General features: G+C 35.5%; 1 protein-coding gene and 1 long non-coding RNA gene across 3 annotated transcripts in view; one reads left to right on the top strand and one right to left on the bottom strand.

The window, feature by feature from the left end:
• The first annotated feature begins 318 nt into the window (after positions 1–318).
• RTCA (RNA 3'-terminal phosphate cyclase) lies at positions 319–25296 on the top strand. 2 transcript variants are annotated; one of them, XM_051993262.1, is made up of 11 exons: positions 319–857; positions 949–1049; positions 6651–6794; positions 9468–9591; positions 10388–10446; positions 12012–12153; positions 12427–12551; positions 13544–13602; positions 20688–20782; positions 21289–21393; positions 24756–25296. In XM_051993262.1, the coding sequence occupies exons 1-11, from the start codon at positions 813–815 to the stop codon at positions 24855–24857; spliced, it is 1101 nt and encodes a 366-aa protein (XP_051849222.1). In that variant the 5' UTR covers positions 319–812; the 3' UTR covers positions 24858–25296. The 2 variants fall into 2 exon arrangements, with proteins under 2 accessions (XP_051849222.1, XP_051849223.1); XM_051993263.1 differs by lacking the exon at positions 319–857 and having other exon boundaries at positions 953–1049; positions 6636–6794.
• LOC127559461 (uncharacterized) overlaps positions 9598–25296 on the bottom strand; it is a 55008-nt gene continuing 39309 nt past the window's right edge. The window contains exon 3 of the long non-coding RNA XR_007953134.1: positions 9598–10084. This is a non-coding gene — a long non-coding RNA (uncharacterized LOC127559461). The remainder of the gene's footprint in view (positions 10085–25296) is intronic.

The raw sequence follows: 25296 nt of genomic DNA, 5'->3' as shown, positions 1-25296 counted from the left end.
TAACAAATGGTAGAAGCAGTTAAGTGGCTCATGATAGAGTGCAAGCCGAGCTTAAATGCAACCTGGTCCAAGTCACTTTATATCTATCTGCCTCAATCTCCTTACACGTAAAATAGGTTTAATAATGGCATCGACTTCCTAGGGTTGTTGGGAGGAGAAAATGAGATCATATTTATAAAAAGACGCAAGATACGTTTAAATTTATTCTAAATTATTAACATATTCTGAATCACTTTAGCTATGGAAAACAAAACAAGTCCTAAACGGTATCGTTTGCGGATTCCAAAGTGCAAATGTTCACACAGATAATTTAACAATCAGCTCTCGAAAGCCAATGGGGAATGACTGTAAAGGTAAGACGTCTCTAGATAGAACAGGTGGAAAACCGTTAACGGGGTGGGTTCTAGTGGGAGGTCTCTTTTGAGTTGGACTAGATACCCCCGAAGTTCCTTCAGATCCTGAAACCCTGAGATCCGGTCATTTCGTTGACTCTAGGATAAATTTACAGCTTCGGGGAGCGGTCCCTTTAAGCCGCGCCAGCTGTGGGGAGAGAGGAGGAAAGCGGACTCCGGGAGCGCGCATGCTCAGTGAGCTCTGCCTCTGCTGCGGCGTGGCCTGGGCCTGCGGCCTGCTCTAAGGGGCTCCTCCGTGCCAGCAGCAGTCGTCTCCCTCCGCCTTTAGAGCTGTGGCTCCGCACCGCCCTAGTCTTCAGGCCAGGCCAGGCCAGGGGAGGCCGGACATCCTGGTACCCGAGTCGCCATCTCTCCCTTGCCCTCCCTAGGGCCGAGGCTTTGTTGCCAGGGGCAACCCCCATGGCGGGGCAGCGAGTGGAAATCGATGGCGGCATCATGGAGGGGGTGAGTGAGAGGAACTGCGGCCCCAGTTCCCTTGTTTTGCCTTCTCTTTTCCCGTAGGACTCTGACCCTATGTCCCTCTTCTCTTTGCTAGGGCGGCCAGATCCTGCGCGTGTCCACGGCCCTGAGCTGCCTGCTGGGCCTCCCGCTGCGGGTGCAGAAGATCCGGGCAGGCCGCAGCACCCCGGGCCTCAGGTAAAGCGAGCACCCTCAGTGTGCGGCGCGGCGACCTCCCTCCCCACTCTTTTCCCAGGCGTCCCCATTGACCCGGGCTCCAAAGTCCTTCAGTCCTGGGCTGTCTTCACGGGGCGGGGCCCTCTATTTGCTAGTCCCGAAGGGCTGCCTGCTTTGACAGCTTATTCGGCTCCTGATCCCGAAGATGAGTTGAAGGAACTCTGCCAAGAAAATCTCAAAGACCCGTGGGTCAGCCGTGGGTCTCAGCCCTCTTCCTATGTCGTAGATTGAAAGCTGGGAGGGACCTCCAGAAGTCACCTCGGCCATTTTGCTTCGAGGAAACTGAGGTCTAGAGAGATAGTAAGTGATAAGGCCAGTTTTGAGCCCAGGTCCTTCGGCATTGAACCCTTGCCCAGGCTTCCCAAGGTGCAGTTGCAGGTCAGGACTACCGGCTGAGCAGAGGCCTGGGATGCCTGGGCTGCTGCCCCTGGAAAGGGACTTTTGCCGACACCAGGACATTACTTCATTAGGCATTCGGTGCTGCTCATTTTTAAACTTGAATATAGTTAGATCAATATAGAATTTTCTTGCCTTCGTTTACCCATTTCATTGGCTGCTGCTGTTCGTTTTAAACAAGTGGAGCTCGGTGGAACCTTTAGAGATGGTTTCCATCTTACAGCCTGAGGTCTTTATTCAGAACTTGATGAAGTAACTATTAACATCTCTGAAGGAACTGTTTAGAAAATCCAAAATGATTTCCATTCACTAGATGAATTTTGACTTTTCTGAGCTTCCTAACTTTGGGTGCCCTCAGTCTGTGCCCTCCTCCCTCTTTTTTCTTCCTACATCCTTTTTAGATGGTCTCCTCACCTTCCATGAGTTCAATTATCCTTTCTTTGTGGAGCTATATATGTAGACTTGGTCTAACTTCTAAGCTCTAATTCTGCATCATGAACTTCAATTGAACATTTCTAATTCTCTGTTACATATACTTATCCCAAATAAAAATTCTCTTTCCCTTAGCCTTCTCCAGCCACTCCTCCTGTAAATGGTGGTTCCATTTACAGTGGAACCCACTGTTAGTCTATTTTGCAATCTTGAAGTCATATTTGACCTTTCCTTTCCTCATTACCCATATTCAGTCAGTTGAGTCTTGTCTGATATACTTTTCCGGTAGCCTTGGCATCCATCTCCTTTTTGTTCACTCTTAGTCACTACTCAAAATTCAAATCTTCTTCAGTTTTTTGGTTATTTTATCACATTAGCTTCCTAATTGGGACTCCCTGATTCTAGTCTCTTCCCTTTCCAAAATAATCTTCCTAAAGCATAAGTTTCACCATGTCACTTCCTGGTTCAAGATCCTTTGTTGGCTCCCTCCTTGTTGGTTCTAGGGAAAAAAATAACCTTTTCAGCTTTGCTTTAAAGCTTCTTCACATTCTAACACCATTCTATTCTCCCAGGTTTAGTGTATAAACCTTCCCTTATATATATCACTGCCTTGAGCTCTGCATTCTGCCTCCTGCTTTGTGCCTTTGCAGAGTCTGGCCTCATATCTAGAATCGAGTCTAGATTCTTATCTCTGCCTCATCCCTAGTATCCTTCAAGAGTTTTCTCCCACAGGGTAGAACTTCATTTTGTATTTCTTAGTGCCTTTCATATAGTAAATACTTTGCAAGTACTTATTGTATTGAATTGGATTTGATGCCCAAGGTGTACTGTGATTGAAAATATATTGAATCAATTAATTTTCTTCTTTTATTGTTTATGATTCAGAAGGAAGAAATGTGGTCATTTGATGAATGTGCTATTATTCTAGTATTCTTGCTGCCTGTCAGTATTTGAGTAAATACACAAGCATAAAATGAAGTTACCCCAAAAGGTGCATTTTTATAACTTGATATCTGTATATCTCCGATATCATGATCAGATATTTTAACACTGTCTTTAGTAATCAAACATTTGTTAAGCTAAATCTTAATTCTGATCTAGAGGACAGAACTAGATGAAGTAGGTGAAAGTTATAGGAAATCTGATTTCAGTTCAATATAAGGACACACTTTCTAGCAATGAGTTGTTATTCTTTGCAATGTAGTAATGGGTCACTTTTGAGATGAGTGACTCCTCCCATTATGGAGATGTTCAGGTGGAGACTGAATGGCCACTTACTTGTCAGGGATCTTGTAGTTTAGAATCTTGTATTAATAATAAAAATAGTTAAATTATTATAATACTGTTACATTTGTAGATTGTTTTATTTATTTATTAGCAATAATCCTGTGAGGAAGATACTTTTATTATCCCTGTTTTACAGTTGAGGAAACTTAGGCTGAGAGGTTAAGTGCTTTGCCCAGGGTAATACAGCTAGTAATTTTCTGAGGCAAGGCTGGAACTCAGGGATTTTTTTAATTCCCAAGTACATCACTCTATCCACTACTTCACCAACCTCCTTTGGTAGGATGAGGAAGTAACTTGTGAGGTCTTTTCTGATTCTCAGCATCTAAAAAAGAGTTCTTGTTGGGGGTCAATGAGAGGTGTAATAACAAGGATGGCGAGTAACACTGGATGACTCAATTTTGGAAGGGATATTGGAAGTCAACTAAGGAGATTTGCTCCTGCAGATCAGAATCCCTTCTACAAGGTAGTCAGCTGTCCTTTGCTTAAATACCTCTCATCATGAGAACTCACTGTCTCATAAGGTAACCCATTATATTTTTGAAGGAGCTGTGGTCTTAGAAAGTTCTAGTTTTAGATTGAGGAGAAATTTGTTTATCTGTGCCTTCAATTAACTGGATCTAATCTTGTCCTTTAAAGCTTTATACAGAATTTCTCTTCTAAATGATAGTTCTTTATAATTAGAAGTCAAGAACCATCTCTTTTAAATTGTATCTTCTCTGTGTTATCAAAATCCATGGCCTTTTTTTAAGGCTTCCTGATCCTTGATTGCCCTGGAACATTTGATCACTTCCCTTCTTAAAATTTTCTTCTCTCTTGATCATGACATTCTTATTCTATGCTCCTGTGATTCTTCTTTCTTCCCTCCTTTGTCTTCAATATTAGACATATTTCAGGTTTCAGTTCTTAGCTCTTTTTTAAATTGCCATTTAGATAGAAATGTTGATGTTATCTTAAACACTTTCTCTCTCTTACTACATATTAGATATTGTCACTGAATTGGCATTGTCACATCTTGATTTTCTTATCCATTCCCATGGTCACTAGCCTAATTCAAGTCCATATTACCCCGCACTTGAATTGTTACAGTAGGCTCTTAATCTTCTCTCAATTTTCAATCTCTCTAATCATTCTACATGTTGCTGCCATATAAATCTTTCTAAAGCACAATTCTGATCATCAAGTTCCTTGCTCAAAACTTTTCAGTTATAATTAACTACTTATCAGTTAACATTTTATTTGTACTTTTTCCATAACAATCATCATTGTTCATTTCTGTCTTGTTAAGCCAAAGCTTTTTGACTAGAGAAATCATGCCCTGTTTGTTTTTGTTTTCACTGACTAGCCAAAATTATGCATTGAATAAAGTTACATTGACCATCTATAATTCAAAATCCTACCTGTTCTTCAAGGCCAAGCTTAAATGTTGTCTTTTGCATGAAACCTCCTCAGACAAAAATTCTCTCTCTTTAATAGCATTTAATATCTTTTGTTTATACCTTCTTGTAGCACTTAGGCTATATTATAGTTATTTTCATGCATGTTTATGTCCAGTAAATGTTACACTGCTCAAGGACAGTTGCTTCTTTGTCATATCAAATTGGATATATATCAAGGACAAGGACCTTACCTTTTATTTCTCCAGAAGACCTTTTTATATATAGGTGGCTATATATTTGTTAAGTGAAAACAAATGGAATTTATGTAAATCTTTATGTATCAGGCAAGTAGGTTGCACAGTGAATAGAGTGCCAGGCTTGGAGTCAGCAAGATTCATCTTCTTGAGTTTAAATCTGGCCTCAGACACTAGCTATGTGACCCTGGCCAAGTGACTTAAACCTTTTTGCCTCCGTTTCTTTGTCAAATGTTTATGTATGTGAATTCAAAATTAAATGATCCATTTGAGGACAAAAGATAGATAATAAATTTTTTGATTTGGTATTATGTCAGTTTTTTTTTTTAAATGGATTTCCTCACAATGTTAAGAGAAAATAAAAAAAATGACTATATTATTTTGAACAAACTTATAAAATGACATGGACAAAAGTAGTATAAAACAGCTAGATACTGTTTTGCAATCTGCATTATTTGGAAGGAATTCCCTTATTGAGATTACAAATTTATTTGAGTATTTCAATATAATCTCAGTATATTCAGTAGAATTAGTTGATTTTTTAAAATTATTGAATTGTGTTAAGCTTACATTTGAATAATTTTTATCTTATCACGATTCCAATGAAATTGTTTTTGAATTACTGTAATAAATAGAAATACTATATTTGGTAAACAAAGATGGGCATATGGTTTTTATTTAACCTTTCTTTGGAAAAAACATATTTAAAAATTTTTACCTTTCTTTATTGTCCAGAAAGGCATCCTAGAAATTTCACAGCTAGAGTGAACAGAATTTTAATGTTCCTTATGTAATTTAAAGTTGGAAGGAAACGTAACTCTCCTTTAATTCATCAGATCTGAGAAGTTGTCACGTGAAGAATAAATAAGAGAATCAGAGTTCATATACTGTACCACACTGATATATCTAGGAGGTGTCTTAATGTTATATTTCTGCAGTCCTAGCTAATTGGTCTAAACTTCCTGAATAGTGCCTTCCAAATGATTTTCTTTGACATGTTCTTGGGCTTACATGCCTTGTTTCACATTAAATCTTTTGGAAACTCTGTTCTTCATGTTAATCTGTACTGTGCCATATTCATGCTATTAAAGCAAGAAGAATTGATGTGTATATACCAAAATGTCTTTATTCTAGTAGTGAGGTGTATAGCAGTATTAGTTCTATGTTGCGTTATGTATACCACCTAGAAAAGGGACAGAATACAAGTCTACTCTATGTGCTGGAGAGCTCGTACCAACTGATTTACTTCTAAATGATTTATATTAAAACTCCCTTTTAATGAATTCACTGAATGGTTAATAGTCATGAGGCAGGATTTTAAAAATTTTAATTGTCTGATCCATTTAAAATTACATGGTTGAATCTAATTCATTCTGTATGTGGGCAAGATATATTTCAATTGATTAAGGCTGGTACTGCATGTGGATAATTCACTGAGTTGGAAAGGAGTCTAATTGGACTTTAAACACTTTTGGTAGGTTGATTTATAAAATGGTGGGGTTTCTTTGGCCCCTGTTTGCATTCTTGCCTCTCAAAGTAACACTGGTGGGATTTTTTTGATGTGCCTTATAAAATGACTTCAATTGAAGCAGCTCTCCCCGTTTTAAACTACTACTTCATTAAAAAGGTTTCATCTAACTAGGTAAATGAAGACAGGAAGTAAGACTTCTAATGCATAATGAATTATGAATATGAGGAATTTTTGCTATTAGATATTATCATTTCATTATCTTTTAAGTTTTTATAAATGTTTGAAATAATATGGGTAAATAGGCAGTCTGAATGCACACGTTTTGATGCAGTATTATGACCTGAAGGCCTCAACACCTTTCTGGATTGGAAATGATTCGAGATTTATGTGATGGCCAACTAGAAGGGGCAGAAATTGGCTCAACAGAAATAACTTTCACACCAGAGAAGATCAAAGGTGGAACCCACACAGCAGATACCAAGACAGCTGGGTACGTCTGTTTGTATTTGAGATCTTAAAAGTAACCATTTAATAACTCCATTTAAGAAGCCATACAGTGTCAAATGCAAGGTTGTTGATTCCACTAAATTGTTTTCTTTAACTTTGATATCATTTTCCTTTCCTTAGTGAAGATAACTTAAGATTTGAAAATGTAACTATATACACATAAGTAAAACTATTTCATTCACACATATAAGACAGGACAGTGTTTGAAATTCAGTAGTTAAGGATGAACACTAGTACTTTGGGGTAAAAGATCCCCAATACCCAGAATACAGAATTCTAGAGCTGACAGGCACTTAAGCAATCATCTAGATCAGCCTTCCTATCTTGTTTATAAATGATAAAACCAAAATCAGTGTAATAAACTGACTTGTGCCCAATTTCATATAGCTGGTTTGTGGCAGACCCAGGACTGGATCCCAAATCCTTTGACTCCTAGCTCAGTATTTTTTCCATTAGATTGTGTTATTAGTCATATAGAGCATATGTCCTGTTCTATTATTCACTGAATTTCTGTGCAAATTTTATCCTCACATACCCCCAGATCTTTGCTTCTCAAATTATTTTGTGTCACCTTATACTAGAAAAAATATTTTATTTAGATTCATCCTGGGTTTGAAATCCTGATCTTGGTACTTACTGTCACACCACCACGGTCATGTTAGGTAATATTTCTGAATGTTAGTTTTCTGAGGATGATTTTAGTTGTATAGTAGAACTTACAAGGTTATTGTGAGAAATTTTAATTTAAATTGAATGATTATGATGAAATGTGTTAGCTTATAGAATATTTGGAAATTAGTCTAAACACACACGTTCAGTTTCCATGCAGTGTATTCTATAAACTTACAATGTTTGTAGGTATTTTAATTCCTGGTTTGGGCGTATTTCATTTTGAGTCTGCTTCTTTACTGTGTTCCACCCTATTTGGATTATCTATTTGACCTTTTCATGGCTGCTAATGGTTCTCTCATTTAAGTTTAGTCTTCAAAAGTAATTAGGGAACCACTGAAGTGGTGAGTATATAGATCCTTTAGATAACACCAGCTGTTGTTCTTTGAGGTATTTGAATTTTTGCACCTTAGAACAGACAACAGAGGGTAGCAGGGCTCATTAGATAGACATATTCAGCCTCAAAGTGACTTGTCCCTGAAAACAAGTTCCCTAAATCAAACAACCTCTTGATGTTCCAGGCAATTTTCTAATGCAGTAAATAGAGGAGGATGAAGAAAAGGAAGAAAACACATTTATTAAGCACCTTCTGTATGCCCAACACTATGCTAAGCACTCTATCAATATCTCATTTTATCCTCGCAACAACTTTGTGAAGTAGATGCTTTTATTTAACCCCATTTTACAATTGAGAAAACTAAGATAGACTACTAAGATGGAGGTTGAAAGACTGTTGCTGGGTCATACAGTTAGTGAGGTCTAAGGCCAGATTTAAAATCAAGTCTTCCTAACTGCAGGTCAATAACTGAAAGGTCTTAAATGTATAATCCTTTTTAGTGATAAACATATATGTGTGTGTGTGTGTGTGTGTGTGTGTGTGTGTGTGTGTGTGTGTGTGTGTATAAATAAATATTAGTATAAAATTGAACCATTAGCAGTTATGAAGCATTCAGCTTTTCATATCTAATCAATTCTTTTGCTGCTTTGCTATAGGCAATGGGATGGTGAAAAGAGATAGTGAAGATACCCTAATATTGAGTATGTAAGAGAAATGTCAGAGATGATGTAAGATAGGACTCCTTTTTTCCCCCAACATTTTTATTATGTTTAATTATGAACCTTCTTGTATGTAGATTTTGCACTTGTCATATGGAGTTTTAAAGTTATGAACATAGGCATTCAATTTGTTTCCTTGGTATTTTTCACAAAAAGCTTTTTGATTTTAAAATTTTTCTTAAGCTAGAGTATTTACATTTTTTCCTGTTTATTAAGATAAACTTGGCTAATGCCAAAAAAAGTGAACTTTTGAATGTGAAAATGAATATTGCAAATGAAACCATGAAAATCTCCTGTTATTTTTTTATTATTTCAAATTTAACATGGTGGTTTCAGTATTGCCTTTATTGTCTGTGATCCTCCTCTGAAATTCTTTCTCTCCTCTATTTATTAATGATAAGTAGGATTTTTCCATAAAAAATTTTTGAAGAAAATCTTTTTAGCTGTTTAGAAAAGAACTCAAAAAAGAATAATCTCTTTTTATGAGGAGGAAATTTATGCTCAGGGCTATTAAATGACATTCCCAGGATTCTCAGATCTTCAATTTTTGACAAAAATGCTTCCCTTGGGACAAGTCTCCCAACTTTTACACCATATAGTCTCTTTAAAAGTTCAATGGACTAATTTTTCAGTTCAAAGAACAGTGCTGTGAGCAAAAAAAAAAAGTTTGAGAACCACTGAGGTAGTGCAGCTCATTTTTATAAACTAGAAAACAAATTTCTATCTTTTCTGCTGTACTAGTGGATGAAATGTTTAGAATTTGCCTTTAAATATAAAACACTGCCATTCAGAAGGAAAATATTTGCATTTTTAAGCTTTATAATGCAGAATATATATTTTCTTGTTTCTGTTTCAGGTGATGTATGATGTAATTTTAAAAGTAAAATGTTATTGTTTATCATAGCATCCTCTCTTTTCTGATCTTACCTAGGAGTGTGTGCCTGTTGCTGCAGGTCTCCATGCCCTGTGTTCTCTTTGCCGCTTCTCCATCCGAGCTTCGTTTGAAAGGTGGCACTAATGCTGAAATGGCCCCACAGATAGATTACACCTTGATGGTGAGTGCCTTTCTCTCCATGTGCTCTTTAAAATTGATTTTTAATTTCAGGATGAGCCTAAGATTCTGGATTGTGAATATTAAGCTAAGACTTATACTAAATCAAAGTCAACTTTTAAATAGAAGATTTTTAAATTCTAATGTAATAATTTTGAAGTAGACAATAAGCAGGATAGCTATCTATTAGTTCCGAAGTTGGATTGGTATTTTCCATTTGATGTGCTTGGGCTCTTAGTAGTCTCTAAATCTGGTTCACAAGGTGATTTCCTGAACTGCTGCATCCCAGTGCGCTTTATTCCCTCTATGCTTTTCAGTTTCATGGCTCTTCTTCATTCGTCAGGACATCCCTCTGCTGCCATCATCATCTTCTCCCTCTTGATTATCATAGGCATTTAACTTTTTTCTACTCTTACTTTGCATATTCACTCAGTGGAAATCTTTCTCCTGGTCTTAAGAAGTTTGTAGATTCACAGTTAGGAGGGAGAAACGAGCACCTGGAAAGCCATAGAGAAAGAAAGCTTTTCTAATTATAACACCTTACTTTGTTGGAATTTACCAAAAACCTATGTAATTTGGGCCAGTTATTTCACTCTAAAGGTATGATTCTGAAATCCTAAGAAAAGATTAAACCTTTTAAGTTTAGCAATGTCTTTCATTTTAATTAAAATACTGAAATACCCTAAGTATTTTTTCATAAGACATTTCCCTAAGCACTATTTCAATATATAAAGTGATGGGCTTGTGAGCACTTAATAAATGTTTGATGACTAAAATAACACAACATGCTTATTTTGCAGGTCTTCAAACCAATTGCTGAAAAGTTTGGTTTCAAGTTTGACTGTGATGTTAAAATGAGGTAGGTTGCATATTTTAACATTTTCCTTTCTAATTTTGATCTCTTATTTACATTTGTCTGACATGGCAAATGAGATGACTGCTTTGCTAAGCAGTTATACTAATCAGGTATACTCTAAAGTATAATTAGGAACATGCTAAAGTACTATTTTATGAATAACTACTAGATAGCACAGTGGATAGAGTGCCAAACTTGGAATGAGGGAGACCAAAGTTCAAATCCAGCCTTAGATATTTAATAGTTGTATGCCCCTGGGCATTTAATCTCTCTCAGTTTTCTCAACTGTTAAATGGAAATAATAATAGCACCTACTTTACAGATTGTTGTGAATATTAAATGAGAGAATATTTGTAAAATACTTATTACAGTACCTGTACTAAGTAGATAATAGATAATTATTCCCTTCTATAAATAATTAGAAATAACATTACAAATAGGGTTCTCATTAATAATATAGAAAGATAAGCCACAAAAACATGTGGAATTTAAAGTTGTGCTGATGTCACAGTGGTATACAGTAACCATTTGTGATTCAGAATATAAATACTTAAATAGGAAACTTCCACATTGTATCTATTGGCCACACAAAATCGTATCTTTGTATTATCATTTAGTAATGTTTAGATCCCATTATATGCAAAATATTAGATTTCCTACGAGCACTTCTTAGGTGTATGCTATGTGCCAGTCACTAGGGAAAAAAATAAAAAGAATGAGATAGTTTCTGAACTCAGAAACCTTATATTCCACTAGAGATATAAAACATATTCTCAGATACTGGACACATATGAAATAAATACACATGGTAAAGTATATACTGTATACTGCAGTTCACTCCAGGAACGTCTCAGTCTATAATTAGGAAAATTAGAAGTAAATCATTTTTTCTTCATGATCTTGTAATCAGAATTGAAAAACAAAGATAAAAGCAAAAGATGACTTTATAGAAAGACTTTTTCCTTTTGTCATGATATGATTTGGAATAATTTCACAGAATAAAAGACTTGGACATTTTTTTGAGATTGCCTTCCATTATCTCAGAGCTTGGTGGTAGTGATAAAGAGTGAATTTTTGACTCTGCTTAAAATTAATTTTAGTTTCATTGTTAGAGGCAGCATGATATAATGGACAAAATGATGGGCTTGGAGTAGGAACACCTGGACTCAAATCCTATCTTGAACACTACCTTGACCCTAGGCAACTCACTTAATGCTTCAGCCAACTCCATAGGATCTACCTACTCAGTCTGAGTGCTTGCCTTGTGCTTTAGTGGAGGTAATTCCTACACCAGGAATCTCATTTCCTTTCCCTTTCCTTTACCTCCCCCCCAAACACACACTTTGGAAATCATGGGTCCTTTGCATTTTTTTTTTTATTGCATGACTAATATAGTTGATCCTACCACAAGAACATAGTTCTTTAATATTTTTGTCATCATTGATGTTTTAGCAGTTTTAGAACTGTTCATTGGTGTTCAGATACCATTTGTCTTTTATTCAGCTCTCACTGATTTGGTGTTTTTGTCCTGGAATATTGTTATATGGGATCATGTGTACTTTTCATAGGGGCTACTACCCTAAAGGGGGTGGTGAAGTAATTATCCGAATGTCACCAGTAAAACAGCTAAACCCAATAAATTTAACTGATCGTGGGACAGTAACCAAGATATATGGAAGAACATTTGTTGCTGGTGTTTTGCCATTTAAAGTAAGTATCTCAGATGTTACAAGCATGTGTATTTTTTGGCAAATGGCATGTTAGCTATTCTTTGAAATTATTGGAATAGCTGTTTATTTTTGATAAATCTTTTCATGAGAGCTAATTTTGAAAGAAAATTAGCTTTTTATACTTAAGCATTGTTTCTGAATAACATATAAAAGTTGTTAACTTATTCTTGATGGCTTGAAAAGAATTGTCAAACTAACCAGTGATTTATTTCAATTTTACTATAACTGTTGCCTTTCTGTCTTACCAAATTAGATAGCAAAAGATATGGCAGCAGCAGCAGTGAGATGCATCAGAAAGGAAATCAGGGATCTGTACGTTAACATCCAGCCTGTTCAGGAACCTAAAGAACAAGCCTTTGGCAATGGAAATGGAATAATGTGAGACAAGACACTCATCTCTTCCTGTGTCATTAGTTTAGAGTTATAAATTTTTCTATTTAAAAAAGTGTGAGAGCAGTATTTTTGAAAAAGCTTGTTAAGTAGTATTCTAGCTTAATATAAAAATATATGTAAGATTTGAAAAGAAAAGTTCATTCCAAGAATTTTGCAGTTTCTAAAACTTGAGATTCTTGTGAGAACTGTGCCATTGTTGTTGTTATAAAAGAACTCGGATTGTTTAGCGAATTTGGTTTTTAGTGGATCTTATTAGCAATTGTTCTTTAAAAAGAATCTTGAAGGAAATTTTTTGAAGTGATTTAAAGTAACTTGGTTGAAAAGTCATTTTGTTAAATATCTAAGGTGGCAAAGACTTTTAAGCCAGACAGTGACTGTCCAGTAAAAAGGGGACTGCTTCAAGGTTTAGAAAGTTTCTTATCTCTTCAGATGAGTGTTTACATTTAATGCTTATACTGTGGTCTTTTTATTCTATTTAAAGCTTTTAAAAGTAAAGTAAATATTCTATTTATGATACTGTTCATAAGGGGAAAAAAACAACACAAATTTCTATCTATACCTCCTTATTTGAGATACCATTTTAGCTGTATGCCTTTCTTATATACATGGTAACTTTTGTGTTTTATTTTTTGTTCTCATTAAGAAGTCAGTTATCTTGAAGGAGAAGGTGCTATTTATGTAGAAATTGATTAAAATTTGACCACAGTTTCCCTTGCTTAAAAAAAAAAATCTCCAAGGATATTTATATGGGTGGCCTGCCTGGGCTACTTTTTACTTTGTTGCTATATAAGATACCTTTACAGATTAATTTAGGGTACCTCATCAGTTTCTGGTAATAATTCAAATTTGTTAAGATTTATTTGGTTTAAATTTGATACTGTCTATTTAGTGATCATAGCATACTATGTTATATTTGCCAATAATTTTAAAGTATATTTATAATATAATATAATTGACAATTTTTAATTTCTATGCAGCATTGTTGCTGAGACATCAACAGGCTGCTTATTTGCTGGATCATCACTTGGTAAAAGAGGTACAGATAAATGAGCCACCGTTTTAAATGTTGCATTAAACAAAAATAGTTGGCAAGAAAGAAGTCTGGAATACAATAGAATGGATATGATGGTTTAATGTTTTTTAGAATTATATCACTATTCAAAATCAATCGTACTTTAAAACCGTTAATTTTTTTTTGAAAGGGAGATTTTTTTCTTGGCATAAGAATTGAATATAGAAAATGAAGTAGGTCGGGTGTGTATGTGTGTGGGTGTTTATAAAGTCTTTAGTTTGGACTTGGTAAAATTTGTTTTTTTATCTTCAGGTTCATAGGATCTTGGATTTAGTCCTGGAAAAAACCTTTAAAGTGTTCTAATCCAGCCTCTGATTTTACAGTTGAGGAAATTGAAGCCTAGGAAAGTTTAAATGGTTATTCAAGGTAGAAAGTGACAGGGCAATAATTTGAATCCAGTATCTTTGACCATCAATTCACTCTTTTGATGTACTTGCTAACATTTGACCCTGGATAAAGATTCTTAGCCTCTCTAGGCCTCAATTTTCTCATGTGTTAAAATGAGCAGATTGGACTAGATTATCTCAAAGGGTCTCTCTGTTCCTATTGTCAACTAATGAATTTTTTTTCCCTAAAATAACTTGACAAGGAGATACCTCAAATTTTCATCATAAGTCTATTTAAGATGGAGAATGTTTTGTAGTACTTCTAATATATTGACCCAGCAGCCAAACCCATTTTACTCAGTAGGTAGAAAATACAATGTACACTTCTAGTTGACCTAGTTTAAAATCTCACTTAGGCAACAACTATTTGTTGATCAGCCACTGTATTTATAAATCTGTGCCAGTTGTCCTCAGGGACCTTGTAATCTGATTGGAAGGGCAAGTAGAACACACATAAAGAACTGACAATGTAATCCAAATTAATGGCATAGTGCTATAAAAATTCAGAGAGAGAATTCATTTGGGACTTATAGTCGTTAAGAGACTTTATGCAAGAAATTGTGTATGGATTGAATGAGTATGAATAGATAAGGTTTAAAATAGCTGGAGAGAATGGAGCTGTATGTTTTGGGCAAGGGTTATGACCTGAAGAAAGATATATTTAAGGTGAGAATAGAGCATTTTCAAGGAATTGTATGAGTACTGGAACTACAAGTTTGTGTTAGGCATGAGAAGTTTGGAAAGGTAGATTAGGATCAAATCATGAAGGGCCTTGAATGCCAAGCTAAGAAGTTTTTACTTTGCTAGATAGTAGGAAACCATTGACAATTTTTGAGGAACTAAATGAAATTATAGTAACTATCACAGTGGCTGGCACGTTAGACACTTGTTAGATGCTTATTGATATATTGAGTCAAACATTCTTCAGGCTACATCTGGAATATTTTGTCTAGTTATGGGCATAACACTTTAGGAAGGAATTGCTAAGTTGGAGGCATCATGGTAAATGGCTTCACATTCATGACATTGAAGATTGGTTGAAAGAATAATGGGGCATTTAACCAAAAAAAGATTTTGGAATACATAACAGCTGTCTTATAGCCTTTAAAGGTAGTGGAAAAGAGATTAAACCTATTTCTACTGGGCCCCATTGGATGGTGGAACTAGTAAACTTGTTTATTTTCTATATTTACTTAATAGTAAAGAGACTTTACTGTCTCTCTTGTGTGCTCCTAATAGAATGTGAACTCCTTGAGTTGGGACAAGGACTGTTTTATGTTTGTCTTTGTGTCCCCTGCACCAGTACAGAACTGTGCACATAATAGGTGCTTAATAAATTATCCTTGAATAGTATGGATCCTTGTTTAAGTAGATTCTGATGGATGGCTTCTTAAAGTCTTTCCAAATTTGATATTCATTGTGTGATCTTTTCCGGCTTTAACAATTTATAATTCTAGGGAGATAAAATATACAATGGTTTTTAGCTTCTTTTGAATTTTTGTATATTTTTCAATCTCCTATATCTTCAGTCAAGGCAAATTTTATTAACCAAAAAACCAGTCAGCTAAAATTAAAGATTATATCATTAGTAAATGAAATAACTAACCATTCCTCTTTTCCATCTTTTCTATTGTATTTGACTGGTACTATTAAATTCATTGTATATTTATCCTGAGGCCTTCCTTGAATCTTGGAAACTAGTTCTTGATATTTATTTTCAATGAGCTGGAAGTTTTCTGTCAGATATTTATCTTCACATTTTATAATAAAAGTTCCTTCAGGTTATGTTTAATTAAATTCTTTTTTATTGACACTTGATTAGAGTTTAGAAACATACAGAACTTCCAGTGGCTCAGTAGTAATTTGTTTTTATTTTTTTTAATTAATATTTTATTTTATTTTATTTAATAATAACTTTATATTGACAAAATCCATGCCAGGGTAATTTTTTTACAACATTATCCCTTGCACTCGTTTCTGTTCTGATTTTTCCCCTCCCTCCCTCCACCCCCTCCCCTAGATGGCAAGCAGTCCTATATATGTTAGATATGTTGCAGTATATCCTAGATACAATATATGTTTGCAGAACTGAACAGTTCTCTTGTTGCACAGGGAGAATTGGATTCAGAAGGTAAAAATAACCTGGGAAGAAAAACAAAAATGCAGATAGTTCGCATTCGTTTCCCAGTGTTCTTTCTTTGGGTGCAGCTGCTTCTGTCCATCATTTATCAATTGAAGTTCAGTTAGGTCTCTTTGTCAAAGAAATCCACTTCCATCAGAATACGTCCTCATACAATATCGTTGTCGAAGTATATCATGATCTCCTGGTTCTGCTCATTTCACTTAGTATCAGTTCATGTAAGTCTCTCCAAGACTCTCTGTATTCATCCTGCTGGTCATTTCTTACAGAACAATAATATTCCATAACATTCATATACCACAATTTACCCAGCCATTCTCCAATTGATGGGCATCCATTCAATTTCCAGTTTCTAGCCACTACAAACAGAGGCTCAGTATTAATTTAAAAAGAATAAGATTTCAAAAGTTCTAACTAATATTATGTTGTCTTTTCACTCATGTCTCACTCTTTGTGACCCCATTTGAAGTTTTCTTGGCACAGATACTAGGGTGGTTTGCCATTTCCTTCTGCAGCTCATTTGATATGTGAGGAATTGAGGCAAACAGAATTAAATGACTTGCTCACAATCACATAGCTAGTACGTGTCTGAGACCAGATTTGAAATTAGAAAGATGAATCTTCTGGATTCCAGGCTTGGCACTCACCACTGTGCTACCTTCGCACAATATTACTATTGTGACCCTTTAGCTTATTTGATTAAGAATATAATTCTAATAAAATCTTGCTCAAAAATTCAGGATACTCTCTTCCACAACCATTTTGGAAATATGTACCATTAGTTGTAACATAGACTCACAATAACCTTATAAAGTAGGCTGTGTAAATATTGTCTCAGTTTTTAAGATAAGAAAATCAAGGTTCAGAGAGAATAAATGATTCGGCCATGGTAACATTCCCATGATTAAAATCTGAGTCTTCCAGTTTCCAACAGTGTTCTGTCAATTTTACCACACAAGGTGGAGCAAGGGAAACATACTTAGTGCCATCTGTTGCCACATGTCTCCTTATTCTTAATAGAGTCTTCTTTTGAACTCCCTTCCCTCTTGGTCAGCTCTTAGCAAGATTTCAAAACCTAGCTTGAGTCCATCCTTTAGGAAGCTTTCTCTGACTACTCCCAACCCTCTTGCTGTTACCCTTCAATGCACTTCAGTGAACTTATAGTCATTAATGTGGTCAGACATTGCATTTTTTCCCTTTAATTTATTCATTCAAGTTTATTTTCTTCACTGTTTGTGGAGTCAGGGATCATACTTTCTGCTTCTTTCACATTCTCTACAATACCTAGCATATTGCTCAGAAGATGATGATATTAGCACCAGTGTGCAAAAAAGAAAGTTTGGAGTGAGTATCCTTGTGTTAAAATTACCTTTTCTATGAATGGATGTTTCATTATTTTTCTTATGAAACAATTCCATAAACTTAAGAGCTAAGGAGAACAATTTATTCAAAATTCCATGTCATGTGAGAACACTTGTAGGCCCTGATATAATCAAGGGAATTTGTTAATATTGTTGTTAATGAAATGGACCTTGGAGCAAGTCACTTAGCTTCAGTATCTTCATTTCTCAAAAGAAGGGTGAGTGTTGGTCTTGATGAAATTGGAGGTTCCTTTCCACTCCAGTCTTCTTTAGATTCCAAGTTTGATGACTTGGATTCTTAGTTTTGTAATTTGATACAAGTTAGTCTACAAAGATTTATGTGCACTTCTTTTGTGCCAGGTCCAATCCTGGATGTAATATTATCATCTCCATTTTAAAATCAGGGTAACAGGCTCTTTAGAGGTCCAAGAGATCCAAAGGAAAGCAAAAATGTGGTTCTGATCCTAAGGAACTTAGAGTCTAAAATGAAAGACAACATGAAGCTAACTATGTGCAACATTTTCAGGGTAAATGGAAAACAATGTCAGGAAGGCATTAATGGGGGAAGCTTGGAGGGGAGAAAGACAAGAGAAAGGCCTCTTATAAAAAGTGGAATTTGAACTTTAAAAAAATTAGCTTTTTATTTTCAAAATATATACAAAGATAATTTTCAGCATTCATCCTTGTAAAACCTTGTGTTAGAAATTTTTTTCCCTTCCTTCTCCTACCCAATACCCTAGACAACAAGTAATTGATATATGTTAAACATGTACAATTCTATACACATTTCTGCATTCATTATGCCGCACAAGAAAAATCAGATCAAAAAAGAAAAAATATGAAAAAAAAGCAAGCAAACCACAACAACAAGATGAAAGTACTATGTTGGGATTTACATTCAGTTCTGACAGTCTTCTTTCTGGATGCAGATGATTTTCTCCATCACCAACTAGGGAATTGTAATTGGCTTGAATCAACTCATTGTTGAAAAAGAGCCATGTCCATCAGAATTGATCATCACATAATCTTGTTGCTATGTATAATGGTCTTTTGGTTCTGCTCATTTCACTCAGCATCAGTTCATGTATGTCTCTCTAGGCTTTTCTGAAATCATCCTGTTGATCATTTCTTACAGAATAATAATATTCCATAACATTCATTTAGCATAACTTATTCAGCTATTTCCCAACTGATGGGCATCCACTCAGTTTCCAGTTTCTTGCCACTACAAAAAGAGCTGCCACAAACATTTTTGCACATGGGGGTGCTTTTCCTTTTTTCATGATCTCTTTGGGATATAGGCCCAGTAAAGACACTGCTGGATCAAAGGGTATGCACAGTTTGATCGCCCTTTGGGCATAGTTCTATATTGCTTTCCAGAATGGCTCAGTTCACAACTCCACCAAAAATGTATTAGCATCCTAATTTTCTCACATCATCTCCAACATTCATTATTATCTTTTCCTGTCATCTTAGTCAATTTGAGGGATGCATAGTGATACCGCAGAGTTGTCTTAATTTGTATTTCTCTGATTAATTGTGAGATAGAGCATTTTTTTATATGGCTAGAAATGGTTTTAATTTTTTCATCTGAAAATTATCTGTTGAACTGAGGCTTCAAGGAAGCCAAGAGATTGAGGTGTAGAAGCAGAGCATTTTAGGCATAGGGGGCCACAGTGTTAGGAGATGGAAGTTTTCATGAGTGAAAAATAGCCAGGAGCTGGGTAGCTGGAATGTAGAGTGGGGAGAGTAAAGGTGATGGAAGCATAAGGAGGTGGTGAAACTAGAGAGGGTCCAGATTGTGAAGGGCTTTAAAAGAATAAAAGAAATTTATATTTGATCCTGGAAGGAATAGAGAGCTCCTACAACTTACTGAATTGGGTGTCATTGGCAGGGAGATATCGTACTTGTGCTTTAGGAAAATTACTTTGGCATGTCAGTGGAGAATGTATTGGCATGGGGAGAGATGACTTAGAATGGTCAGTGAGAATGCTTTAAGTGTCTAGGCCCAAGGTAATCAGATGGTGGTTATGTATGAGTGGAAAGAACAAGATGTATGTGTGAGATGCAGTGTAGAAGGAAATTACAGTCCTTGCCAATGCATGAGATAGGCAGGCTGAAGCAAGTGAGGAATTGGGAATGACACCAAGGTTATGAGCCCTAGTTGACTGGGAGGATGGTGGTATCCTTGACATAGGAAAGTTGGGAAGAGTATTTAAGGAAAAGTAAAAATAGTTTTGGGCATAATGAGTTTGGAATACTTATAGAATATCCAGTTCAAGATACCCAGAAGATAGTTTGTGTGGCTGGATTGGCTTTTCCTTCCAGGTCTAAAGCCTATGGTCTAGCACATCGTCCTAATATTATCTGGTTTCCATTTTGAGAAACCATAAGAAAGATTTACTATACACTTGAGTTAAGAGAATTTTTCTAGTTGGGTTTTAGATAATACTTGGAAGGTACTATTTTCCCCTCATTATAGTGTGTAAGCTCCCTTGAGGTCAGGTCCTGTTTCATTGCATATTATCAATTTCACTGACACAATAACTGACATATAGTAGGTACTTACTAAATTTTTGTGAATGAACTGTTTTATATCTTAGAATCTGATTAAGCTATGTCTGCATTATTGTTGGCAATTGAAAATAGGAAATATCATAATTTTGCATTACATAACCCTATATAGGATCAAGATCCACATTTTAAGAAGTTTTGGTTACAGTCAGAAATTTATGAGAGGCTAAACTTTGTAGTCAAGGGCTATAAATTATGATTAATTGGGTAGGACCAGAGGAATTCTCTGTGCATGTCAGAATTGAAATATAGGGTATGTCAAAAAACTTGGTGTAGTTTTTAAGATTTAAACAAATATATGTATTATATATACAAACTTGTAAGTTTTTACTTAAAACTGTACTAAGACTTTTAGTATACCCTGTTTATTGTGTATGTGTGTATACACACATATACATAGTTACATACACACACACACATACACACACATATGTACATGCCAGTCTCTCATAAAAGAATAGATGAAAATTAAGTCTCTAGATACTGATTGAATTGGCCCCCAAAGATTAGCAGCACACTGACTTCTTGACTACTGATTTTTTGCCTGTTTTGTTGCTAATTAATTCACTTTCACTTTCTCTGTTTTAGGCATATCTGCTGACAAAGTTGGAATTGAAGCTGCAGAGATGCTGCTGGGAAATCTGAGACATGGGGGAGCTGTGGATGAGTATCTGCAGGACCAGGTAATTTCACATACCAACAGTATAGTTGAGTGGAAAGGACTCTGGATGTAGGATCAAAAGGCCTAAGTTAGCATCTGTGTGACCTTGTAAATATCACTTAGATCTTAGAGAGCCTCTGTTTCCTCATTTTAAAAATGAAGATGGTAGTATTATATTAACTAACTTACAAAGTTATTATGAAGTTCAAATAAGGTAATAATAGGAAACACTTCTAGCTACTATTATTTCTCCTGTGGTTATTATGTAAAAATAAGCCATTGTTAGTATTCCTGCCTACTTTATTCAAATTTTTACATAGTGTTGTAAGCTGGATTTGACTTAAATCATTCATTAAAAAAATTTGAAATGATAGTTTTTTTTCCCTTAAAAATACACTCCCCTCCCTTCCTTCACCTCCCCCCCATCAATTCTTTCTGGTAGCTTTTTTTAATTGGAGAAAGAGCAGAGTTGCATCTTTGGTATTATTGATTTTGTGAAGTTTTTCTCTTTATTGTTGTTTTCTGCAGCTGATCATTTTCATGGCCTTAGCCAGTGGGGTCTCTAGAGTAAAAACAGGACCAATTACACTCCATACTCAAACTGCCATACATTTTGCTGAACAACTAACCAAGGTAAGTATATATATTGATGAAGACTACTTAGTTTTGTGGTAATCATAATTTGAACTTATTTCTAATAATAGTATAATATACTTTTTAGAATCTGTGATTTCATCTGTAGGTTTATTCTATCCACTGATAAAGATTGCAGCTTCATCCAGCAAGCAACCAATTCTGTCCTGCTGATTCTCTTTTAACTGGAGAATAGAACATGTACATATTGGGTTCCAGAATAATAAGAATACTTAGAAATGTGTTCTTCTGAAACTGGAAATCTGACTGTTGTCAATGGTTGGTTTTAGAATCTTTAATGTGTTTTAATATAATTATTTCAGTTTTTTAAAAGGGTTATGGCACTGTGTAGTGTACCTGAAATTTGTCTCAGCTTTACATTCCAAAATCCTAAAAGAGGGAGCATGGTCTAGAACAGAGCTTCTTAAAACTTTTTCCATTTGCCACCCTTTTTGCCTGACAAATTTTTATGCAACTGCTGGAATATGGTACAATAGGTACCATATATAATATATATGGCAAAATAGGTATACAAATGAAACATTTACTGATAACTGGATCATAATTTTGCAACCCCCACATTCAATTACATGATCCCATATAGGATCGAGAACCACATTTTATGTAGTTTTGGTTGTAGAGGACAGAACCCAGCATAGGAACTAGGAGGACCTAGGTTTATGTTCTGCGTGTCTCATATATACTGGCTAGGAGGCATGTGGGCAAGTCACTTAACCTTTTGGTACCTTAGACCAGAATTGTCAGATTCTTTAACTAGATTAAAATGTCATTGGGAAATTTTTAGTAGAGTTTTCTCTCCTGGAAGTTGAAATTATTAATCTGGTACCTCTCTCTATCCTTTCTTCTCTAGACTGCACCCCTGTTAGTCAGTAAACATTTATTAATTATCTACAATGCATCATATGTTGTGCTAAGTGCTGAACATCCAGATAAAAAGAAATAGTCCCTGCCCTCAAGAAGCTTACAATATAATGAGAGAAAATAGCACAAAAGGAAGCTGAAAAGGAAGAGAGGGCAGAATTCAAGGAAGTACAAAGGAGGTCTGGTCAGCCTGTGGGAAAATTAAAGGATAGTTCATGGGCCTTATTAAATGGAGATTTTTGGAGCTCATGGGACCATCTCCATTCCAAGGGGTAGAGGGTACTGATGAGGTGTTGAGTTACCAAGGTTGTGAATCTATAAATGTGATGGGAGAACTTTATGTATGCCAGTTGATAAGCAGAGTGCTCAAGCTTTGTTTATTCATTAAACACTTAATCCTGTTCAATTATGGGAAAGTGCCATAGGCACTTGTTTGAATGCTTACCAAAAAACATTTCTGGTTGTCTTGTGCCAGAATCACAGGGTCTGAGAGTGGGAAGGAACTCTGGACCCATCTGATCTAGCCCATACAAAGAGGCATCTTTGCTCTCAGATACACTGCCCCTGGGGACCAATCATCCAGGAGTAGAGCACCCAGAACTTCTCCATACAAGCTCCATACTTTGGGAAACTTTGAATTTTAAGATATCTTTCCTTATGTAAATGTGTTGTCTTTGCAAGGCTTCATGCCTGGCTCTGCCCTCTGGATTAAAAAATGAGAGGGGAATAGAGCTAAGAAGTATTTGCAGGCAGTTTTTTTTTCCCCTATGAGTTTGGCTATAAAGGGAGGAGAGATCAGAGTGGGTAAGGTTTCATATCTCTTTTTATCCCCAACTGCCTAGCACATGCCCCAACTGCCTGGTGCCTTGTCCATAGATACTAATTGATGTAAGACTTGAAGGAAGTAAATCTGAATCCCAACCTTTATTTAATCAACAAACACTTATGAAATGTTCACTATATGCCAGGCATTGTGTTAGACTCTTGGAGATAAAAGAAAAATTAAAACCCAGCCCCTACTCTCAAGGAGTAAGGGTTTTTCGGGGGAGGAAGGAAGAGGGGGAGAAAATGCAAATAACTATGTACATACAAAATATATGCAGTGTAAGTAGGAAGTAATGTTAGAGGGAACACAGCTGATAGGGAGGACGAATCAAGAGGGCTTTCAGAAGGAGCATTAGTATTGTCTCTTGTAGAATCACCTAAAATTTTTTTATGTGCTATCATGTTTTGATAAGTGGCTTGATGTGAGTTAAGGTCAGGTTTGCTCAGGTAGTTGAAAAAGGGTAATAGGAATTAAAGTCATACTTGATGTGAGAAGGAAATGTAAACAGTTATGCCCTAATCTGCTAGAATAGGCAAATGTTTTTTTAATATAGAATTTCAGCTTGGTAGTCAGTTGGTCTCCATTGAAAATATCCCAGAGAACCTAGAAACTTGATCCTTTGCTCTTTAATATTTTTTATCAGTATAAATTGCAAGCTCAGTAGCTTTGTAGATGTCACAAAAGTGAGAGGTACAGCTAATATACCAAATGACAGGTTTCAAAAAGATTTTGATGGCCTTGAGAAGTGGACTCAGAGAACCAGTAAAATGAGGTAAAATAGGGATAAATGTAAAATCTTACACTTGGGCTTAGAAAACTACTTCACAAATACAGAATGAAAGTAATAAGTAGGTTAGCAGTTTCTTTGAAAATGACATAAGGGTTCTAACAATATCAATATAATTTATTAATATGCTGTAATATAGCAACTAGAAAAGCCCATTTGGGGGCTATGTTGAGAGACATACTATTCAGCACTGACTAGGGAAATTATATTTCTGCTTTATTTTTGTCCTAGTCAGACTTATCTGGGATTTTTTTTTTTAATAAAGATCTATACATCCCATTTCATAGTAGACATTGTTAAGCTGTAGAATGTCTAAAGAAGGGCCACATAAAGTTCACTTAAAAGAAAAGATATTAGCCTGACAGAAAGAAGACTGGTGGGGGGAGTTATGGGCGGGGAGGAGAGACTTGTTGGCTTTTTTCAGATATTTGAAGTGCTGTCAACATGGACAACTGTTCTATCAGGAACTGTGGGTAGAATTTGCAAACTGATAAAGTGAGGCTTCATGTCACAGAAAATTTACAATAATTAGAGCTATCCTAAAGGGTATTGGTTTACTTTAGGAGATAGTGGTCTCTTTTATTGGAGGTTTTCAGATAGAGTGTGGCTGAACATTTGTTGGGCATAATGGAATTCTTTTCTAGTATGGGTTAAACTTAGTGGCTGCTGAGATATCTTCTAACTCTGGAGTTTTTTAAAAGGAATATTTTATGTCATGATATATAATGCCTGATAAATCCCTTGATCTTTGTAGCTTCCTCAAAAAAGAGTAATATTAGCACCTATTTACTTGGTAGGAAATTGTAGGATTATTCCTGTGATTCACCTAATATAAATTATATGCTAAATTTATTTTTCTTGTTTTAGGCCAAATTTACTGTGAACAAATCAGAAGATGAAGATGATTCTTCTAAAGAAACTTACATTATTGAGTGCCAAGGAATTGGAATGACAAATCCACATTTGTAGGATGTTTGTCTTTTTTTATGATACCTCAATGATGGATTGCACTAACTTTCAGTTGATAAATAGTACATGATGGTGAATGGGGAGTAATTTATCAAATGAACGAGCTTAATTTTAGAGATGAAGTACAGAGTGTTCTTGGTTTGTTTAGAAAAAGCTTCACCTGATAAATCTTTCCTTGAATGTTTACTGAGATGTGTATAATGAACTGTTAGAATTCAAGGACAAATGCTTGAGACTGGAAAATTAATTTTCTGTATGAACATCTCGAAATGAAGCCCGTGTTTCACCAAAAAGATGCGTGCTTATGAAATGGTTCCTTTCTATGCTGTAACTTGTAGCACGGGAATGTGCCCTTAATTAATTTGTATCTAATCTCTGTATCCAGTTTGCTGAAATCTGATCTAAAGAAGACTAATAAAGCAATTCTAGGCAAACAAAA

This window comes from Antechinus flavipes, chromosome 4 (genome assembly GCF_016432865.1).
Source record: "Antechinus flavipes isolate AdamAnt ecotype Samford, QLD, Australia chromosome 4, AdamAnt_v2, whole genome shotgun sequence".
Taxonomy (NCBI): domain Eukaryota; kingdom Metazoa; phylum Chordata; class Mammalia; order Dasyuromorphia; family Dasyuridae; genus Antechinus; species Antechinus flavipes.
The sequence above is the reverse complement of the archived record's forward strand: the minus strand, read 5'-3'. Positions and strand labels throughout refer to the sequence as shown.

Excerpts from the sequence above, each read along its gene's own strand:
- RTCA (XM_051993262.1), top strand. The coding sequence starts at position 813 with ATGGCGGGGCAGCGAGTGGAAATCGATGGCGGCATCATGGAGGGG. Across the intron at positions 12,552-13,543 it reads GGCAATGGAAATGGAATAAT|CATTGTTGCTGAGACATCAA; the intron begins GTGAGACAAGAC and ends ATTTCTATGCAG. Across the intron at positions 13,603-20,687 it reads ATCATCACTTGGTAAAAGAG|GCATATCTGCTGACAAAGTT; the intron begins GTACAGATAAAT and ends TCTCTGTTTTAG.